This window comes from Aptenodytes forsteri, unplaced genomic scaffold (assembly GCF_000699145.1).
Source record: "Aptenodytes forsteri isolate BGI_AS27 unplaced genomic scaffold, ASM69914v1 Scaffold155, whole genome shotgun sequence".
Classification (NCBI taxonomy): domain Eukaryota; kingdom Metazoa; phylum Chordata; class Aves; order Sphenisciformes; family Spheniscidae; genus Aptenodytes; species Aptenodytes forsteri.
This window is the reverse complement of record NW_008794446.1, coordinates 7,076,981-7,085,356: the sequence shown is the minus strand read 5'-3', so window position 1 is coordinate 7,085,356 and position 8,376 is coordinate 7,076,981. Positions and strand designations below refer to the sequence as shown.

At 40.4% G+C, this 8,376-nt stretch overlaps 1 protein-coding gene across 1 annotated transcript in view; it reads right to left on the bottom strand.

The window, feature by feature from the left end:
* FLT1 (fms related tyrosine kinase 1) overlaps positions 1-8,376 on the bottom strand; it is a 101,501-nt gene that overhangs the window by 81,219 nt on the left and 11,906 nt on the right. Inside the window, 3 exon segments of the mRNA XM_009290222.1 lie at positions 1,740-1,914; positions 3,396-3,532; positions 3,620-3,782. Coding sequence (XP_009288497.1) covers positions 1,740-1,914; positions 3,396-3,532; positions 3,620-3,782 — 475 coding nt within the window.

Below are 8,376 nucleotides of genomic sequence, written 5' to 3'. Positions count from 1 at the left end.
GTGCACAAAATATAAAAAACCCCCCCCCCCCCCCTCCCCCGCACTTAAGCAATATAAAACTTTCAAATAGTACCTATGGTGCAATATTTATTCACATTATGGACTGCATAAGAATGTTGGATATCTATTAAACAGGTGCAATATTTAATCACACTTGCCACGTACATTGAACATGACATGCACAAGACAAATCAGTAGTTTAATTACACAAGTCATACTTAAAGACAGGCACAAAGGGCACTGTGTGGGAGAGTTCGCACTATTCACATTCATAGGAGTTATCAGATGTGCGACTGTTTGCAGTATCGGGATCAGAGGTATGAGTGTGAGGATATGACAGTTGTTGGCTGTTTTCTTACTCATATCTTTACGGTTTAAAAAAAACTTCCTTACCTCCTCCCTTTTTTTCAGTTAGTTAAGCCTTTAAAAATAAATTGAAATGCCTAGTATTTTCTGTAAAAAACCCCCCCCCCCCCCCTCCCCCTAACTTAAGCAATATAAAACTTTCAAATAGTACCTATGGTGCAATATTTATTCACATTATGGACTGCATAAGAATGTTGGATATCTATTAAACAGGTGCAATATTTAATCACACTTGCCACGTACATTGAAAATAACATGCACAAGACAAATCAGTAGTTTAATTACACAAGTCAGGTTATACTTAAAGATACAACCCTGATTCTGCAAACCCTTATTCACATAGGCTCTTTCTAATATGGGTATCCCATAGATGGAGCTGCTTATGTGAATAAGAGTTTACAGGCTAGCTTCAACAGTTCCAGCTTCTCTGACTTTAATTTTAATCTAAAACTCAGTTTCTGATAGCTTCAGACTTATCTGCTCAAGAATATAAGAAGTTGATATCGTGATTCATCTTATGTTCCTAGTGGCTTAGTCCAAGGTTTAAACAGAGAAAATGGACTGAAATATTCTCTAAGAATACCATCATCTGGTGCTTAGTCCCTACTTCCAGATGAGAGAGAAAAGACAGACCACTGAAAACATAGTACAAATCAATATTCTGACCATGACTCATCTGTTGTAGAGGACACCCACCAACCACTTGGTCATTAATACCAATGATACTCCAAAGATCCCGGACAGTCCTGATTGTAACAGAATGCCACAAAGAAGGTAGCTTCCTATAGAGTCCCAATGCACCAAAGTCCTAATTCACATAAGCTTGAAACGACACAAGGAATTTCCAAATCCCACAGGAAGCCCAGGCAGACCATAGGGAACTCATTTAAGGCTCCAACTGTAAAACCACATTAATGAGTTGCAGTATCTTGTGCTTGTTTCAGTTTTTTGAATGGTGTAGCAGCTACCTGCTCCATGTAGAGCTAGTGTATTTATTTCTTCTTCATTTTTCACAGGAAACAGTAAACAAGTACTGTAGAAGAGGAAGTGGGATTCTTCTGTTTAAAATCAGATTGTACTTCCCCCCCCCCTTCAAACTACAGTTTAACTGATTGCTTCTGCCAGAACTGACCGAGGACAGGGCCATCACAGTACTTAGCAGACAAGAGCGATCAAACTGAACATTAACACGTCTACTGCCAACAATACAAAACAGTCATGGAAGAACAAGGCACATATTCTCTCTGGTCTCCCTCCTTTTTCTACCAATGGTGAACGTGCTATAAATTCACTTCCACTTTGTGTCAAGCTATCATATGACTGAACTTGGTACGTGAACATTCAGTATTCTACAAATCTGCAACATTTCTTACCGTAAACAATGACTGTTGTGTTAACAGCTTTGATTGATGGCCCGCTCTTCACGTGGCAGGTATACTGGCCTTTATCTATATCACGTACTTTGTCAACAACGAGGATACTGTAAAAAATATTGGCTTCTGTATTCTTCTGGTCAATGCGCTGTGTTACAGAACCTCTCTTCCTTGTCTATAAAAGCAAAAACAAAGAGTGAGCTTAATCAAACCAATTTTCATGATTATTAAGACTTTTATTTTACTGTACTGCCACCATACCTTAATAAAAAAAATCCAGATCCCTCTGTACAGCACAGACATACAAAAGATGCCTAACATTTCCAGAGGGTCAACAATAAAAATTAGGAGTAACGCTATATGGCAATTCATTCCTATCTTCACCAAAATTGTAATAGCATCCAAACTAGTTCTTTCCAGGCGAAGATCATCCCTTCTGTATGGCCTGCCATACCAACACTCCCCATTGCGCCTTGTCCAGCATTGCTCATAAAAATCCCCTCAGTCACTGGCACATAGTTTGGTGCCTGGATTCAGCGTCCATAGGTAGCAGACATACAGAAGAAAAGGGCATTAACACAAGAAGGGGAGAATTCTGGAAATGCTATAGACGGAAAAGGGACTAGATTTGGCAAGGGATAAGAGGGTGGAACTGAAGATAAATGCGAGTCTGAGGAGTTATTTCCTGCAACTCCCCCTCAGCCTTTGGCCTCAAAGTTTATTTAACCCAGGACATCGTTGGTGTCTTATAAACACTGAGCACCCTTCAGTTACCATCCAAATAAAAACAAAGCAGAATTTCACAAGTACCAAGCCCTAGCCGGGCACCGCAAGACAGGAATGAGCAATATAATAGATTTGGAGCATTTCTTGTTGCTAAGTTTTTTATTTCTGCAGTGAAAAAATGCCAGGGAAAATGGCTACAGTATGCAAGAAATGATTGCATTAATCTTCTCTATTTAATGTGATCATAATTTCAGCTTGTGATTAGGCACAATGAGTGACATAATAAATGATCTTGACTTGAATCACCAGCATAAATCAAACTGACATGAAAGGAATGGGAGTTGTAAACGTTAAACTAATGTCAAATTTCTTATCAGATTTACACGGACTCCCTGGCAGTTATTCTGTAAGCGACAAATATTTATGAGGATGCTCCTAATGTGGGGGGAGGAGAAGCACATTCAAGATCATTCCTGTAGTTGTCAAAACAAGAGGATTGTTCATGTGACACTTAACAAATGAGATTTTGGCTAGCTAAATCAAAATATCTTTTCTAAACATGCTCGAGTCGGGTGCCTGACTGTCTGCCAGTCTTTGAAATGAACGTGTTGAGAAAGACAGCCTTGCTGAAAACTTTTTTTGTCACAAGAGAGCCCTTGCCTGGGACTGGGTGATGAATTTCTACCATTTCTCCAGGTCAAAAAGAAGCTCCCAGGGATGAAACTACTCTAGCATTCATTCACAATTATGCAATATAACCAGAGTACATCGTGTAAACATGTTTACTTATTCAATTAAGCACCAGAAAGGGTCAAAACAATGGAATGTGAACCACGGCAAGCATTTTGAGGCAAAATTCCTCCCAGGATGCTAGGTGCAGCGTGATTTGTGGGAAACCCCTGGTTTCTTCATTTCAACCACAGCACTCACCTCTCCAGGATAAGTCCACGTCATCTGCACTCTTGTGTTCCAGGCTGCAGTGACAGTGCAGTTAATTGCCAGGCTGTCTCCTTTCAGCAACTTGACAAGACGCGGGGTGCTTAACTGAACATCAAAAATTGTGTTGGCTGCACATGACGAAGAGAAAGAAAAGTGAATAACGTCACCAGGGCAGAGTGCTTTCTGAAAGACGGGGAGCGGAGAACGCTACTTACTTTCTCGGTGTGTTAGGTACTTTGTGCTATACTTGTGTCCACCAATGGTTGTCTCGCAGCTCAGGAGCCCTATGAATTTGTAGGTTGCCTTAGGTATTCTGAAGCCTTTCATGCTGTCCCAGATTATTGTCTTGCCATCAGGAGTTAGGGTTTCTCGTGGAATCTGGAAGTGTCAAACACACATCATAAAAACAACTCATCCTCATGCCATTTTCTAATCAAAGCAGCCTAATAAAAAGGAATGGGAAAAAAAAACACCCCAAAAAATGCCAATCAAAGTAGAAAGGATGACATTTAATTATGCAGATTTTTCAAGTCACATTTTCATCACAAAATAGAGGAAAAATCCAAGTGAAGAATGTGAATGTTTTATTTGTTTCCAAGATTTCATTATTTATAACAGGATGTAATTTATGACACAATAGATTGACACTATCATTAGCCTCAGCACTTGGGCTGCTATTCTCTTGGCTTCCAGTTGGCAGCTAAAGTGCTCCTCTTGGCGAACCTTTGCAATTAAGTATCCTGGTTTTACTACTGAGACGCAAATACACATTTTTCAATGGAGGTGACAAACGGACTTAATTTGCCGTCATTTCATGGTTTTAACAAATTCCTGCCAGGATTCAATCTGATGCTTCTCACGTTTATGTTGTCTAAAGGACTGGACTGTTTAAAAAAAAAAAAAACCACGTTAAGGACATGAATGGCTGTTCTAAAGCTGACAGGTCACAGAGTACACGTGTCTAAGTCATTACATACAACACGAAGTGCAAATTTTAAAGCCACAAAGCTTCCTTAGGCATTTTTATTGAGAACTATTGATCATATTGAATGAGGAAAGTCATATTGACTAGAGATTTTGAAAGGATGCCTTGAAACACTAAATACATCACATTTCCACAGAAAAAGTATTCAGGACATTTTAAAAATTTGACGCTTTTAAGGCCCTCAGAAGTTGATAACCCAACAAGTAATTAGTGTAAAGCTGTCAGATGTTTTTAAATTTAAGACCTGAAATCTAATACAGACCAAAATATTACCATGTGGAATCAAGTGTTCAGACCTCTTGTTTTTACATCATTTTTGTTGTTATGCCTTATTAACGGAATAAATACCACCATTTGGATAACACAGAGATCAGCCATGAGTACAAAGCCTGGATGTGACTCTACTTTTATAAAGCCTGCTTTTATGGTAAAAATAACATATTTTTAAAGATGGCACATAGCAGAGTTTGAGTGAATTAGTGCCCTAAGCAAAGACCTCTGGGTCAACTAATCATCTTGCAGCCCATCACCCCTCACTGCACGCCCAGTCTCACTACATCCCCTTCATCTCTTTCTTCCCCTTTATTTGAGCAGAGGACTTGTGTGTTGGCCAGCCCTCTCCTTCCTACGGCCAAAGCCAGCATGGGTGGCTGCCAGAGGCTGGGGGAAGCGTGCCTGCCCGGCACCTTCCTGCGTGGTACAGCGTCTCTCCAAAACACGGCACCCTCGATGCTGCCTACTCAGTGCACGCCAAAAGCTGCCCTTGAGATCACCTCCACTCATCTCATGCCATCTTCTCCAACAGAAACGCATGATGAATCAAATGAAAAACAATTACAGAGCACAAAACGCTGTGGTAGAATTCCTTATCTTTAAAACAGCTGATAAGATGCTATAATAAGCATGCAAATCACAGGGGAAGTGTGTGTTACACACACACACACACACACACACACAAGTAAAGCCCATTACATTACAGCCTGCTGGCTACCATTCAACAATATCTTGGACTCTAAGAGCTCTGTTGCCATTCCTGTCCTAAATAAAACAAGTATTTAAGCTTTGGTTTAACTAGTTCGTAGTTATGCTTTCAAGGGCTTCAACTGGATTTATCCTCTTGCTGCTTCAGTGGAAACCAAACTATTTCTGAGCGTATTCCTCTATAGGTTTTCATATATACCATGAAGAAAGAGTCAAGTCAGAGCTTCAGAGCCTCCCTAGAATGACATTTCCCAGGGAATGCATTCACTTCACATTGATTAGTTGATTGATGGATTACTGAATTTGTATTAGCCTTACTCCAGGAATGGGAAAGTAACCAAAACACCCAGGAAGTGTCCAGGTCTTGGAAATAAAGTGCTCATAAATATGATCCTGCTTTGCAACACCAAATGTTGTCGATTGTCTCTATATCCAACAGACTCACCTGCCTCGGAGGCAAATCTTTGCCTGCACGGTTTACTCATCTGACACCCCTCAAAAACAGCTAGAACTACATCTTTTTGTGTAGTTTTTTTGCAGCTTTGAGACTAAAAAGTTGCACACACTCATACATGAAAGCATAAATTGACATTTTTAATTTACTGTATGGAATACTTTAGAAAACTGAAGTCTATGACTAGTGGAAGACCACTGTGACACAGCTGTTCTCTGGTTAAGTCGGGGAAACAAGATACTGCAACAAGTCCCTTTCAGAGGGTGAAAATACCAGGATTTTGTCTCAGAAGAGACCAAGGGCAGTGGCTGGTTGCTCACCCTCACGACCCTTCACAGATCTACCCTTTTTCCTTACTTCTTTAGGTTTCTTACCCAGCTCTCCTCCATGCTGTTTTCCTCTGCCAACCCCACTGATTCAGATGACCTGTTTCCCACTCTCAGAGAAGCACAGTTGCTTTGCTCTGACCTAAACCAGCTTCCAGGCCACCACCTAGAGACATGGCATCATCACCATGATGATCACTGCATGGATGGTACAGGACAGAGGATCCCAGAATCACACAGTAATTTAGGTTGGAAGGGACCTCTAGAGGTCACCTGGTCCATCCCCCACACAGAGCAGGGCCAATGTAGTTCAGGGCCTTGTCAAAAAGCTTGGCCATTTGGTCATCACGGAGAGAAGTAGAAAACCTATGAAGAAACACAGTGCTAGAACAGTGAGATTTCCACTGAAGCAGCAGAGGATAAATCCAGCTAAAATAATAGCTTACAGATGGGTACCAGCAGATAGTCAGAGGCATTCAAAGAATCAATTTGTTGCAACAGCTGCAGTAAACATGGAATTTACTGTCTACACACTTATCTGCATGAACCACATCACTGTGGCTGCCAGTGTAGTCTTGGCCTTTTACCTTCTTTGTACTTCGTTTCAAACTAGACTTCAGTCTCTTTTGGTACAGGCTGTGCCTCCTTTGCTCAGCACCAACCACTGAACCTTTTTGGTACCCAGTGGCATTAACACAGTACTACCACGAGGTTTTGGATATATACTTATGGTCAAGAGTATGTAGTCAAGCTGTGGTTTGACATCTCCAAAGGCAGACTGTATTGGAAAGAGTCAGCTGAAAGTATAGTAAAAACGTGCATTAGAGTTTTGAATGTATGTCTTTTCTTTCATGTTTCCCCTTCCATCTATTTGGGAAGGATGAGGTGCATTTATTAAGAGTTCAGACTGTCCAGATGTATGACTCTCAACATCCTTGGGGTTTTTTCCTCTTTTTATTTCTTGTGCTGAAGCTTATTTACCTCTATTCCTGTGAATGTCATTGTTGACTTTATGACAGAGAATCCGAAAGGAGAGTAAACAGAGGGATCAAACCATTGTACCAAAAGGTGATGCTTTCTCCATTTAGCAAGACAAGAGCAACTGAAAGAGCAAGGGAAGTGCATACCTTAATTGCAACAAGGTTTATCGTATTTTAGTGATCTTGAATGAGGCTGCCAGAATCATACCAATAGGGATGATGGTTTCAGAGGCTCTGGATATCTGTCTATTAAGCATTATATCAAAACTATCCATTTATTTCACAGGTCATCATATGATGAGGAAGAGAAAGGGCCACCAGCTGTTGCAGATGTAGGTTACAGAAGGACCCGAAGGCTGGATTTGAAATAGGAATTAAAAGTTCCATCCTCATTTCCCATTCCCTGTTTTATTAGCTTCTTGATTTTTAAGATTCCTTCTATGTTGTATATGATCGCCATGCTACAGAATACAATTTGTACAGATGTTCAGTCTGGAAGATGGAGCAACACAGTATCTCAAAAGGGTTGACTAAGGTAAAGATGCAGTTTTAGTAGAAAAATCATTTCTAGTGTTCAAGATGGACAATAAACCTTCCCCACATCAGTCCACTACAACTAAGAAGTAACAATGCACAGGAACAAAATGCTGGAGGCAGTGCTCATGCAACTGTCCCAACAAGTCCTTTCAGAAAAGAGAGATTACAAAAAAAATATTCCGTATTTTGGCTTCCTGGCAATATAGAATGCAGAATCTAATGACTAACACTGGGGTTTTCTTTCCAGTTCCAGAGGACTGCATTATGGGGACACTGACTTCTTCCTTTACTGCTAAAGGGAAAACACAGAATAGCATTTGCCAGCTCTCCAGAAGTAGTATGCCTGCAGCTGTGAAATGCATTTAACACCTCTCTTAATTGCCATGTAAGCAAAAACTTGCTGGAATCTTCATACATGGGTGTCACAGATGATAAATAAAGTAAGATATGATGTAATGCATTGTAGCTTACATACTTCAGGAAATTCTGGGATGAATTAGGAAACACATTTATTTTTCCTGGAATGCAAAACATGTAAGCAACCAGTCCTTTCTTTCAAGACTTGGCTCCACCGCCTCTTTCTCCTTCCCAGAGTGTTACATCTGGTTTTGATGGTGTAAAGATGCATCTTACACCACAACCCCAAGCTAAAGGCAAGCTGATATGAAAAAAAGAGAGTAGATATGTCTCAATCTCCTCCCAATAAGGA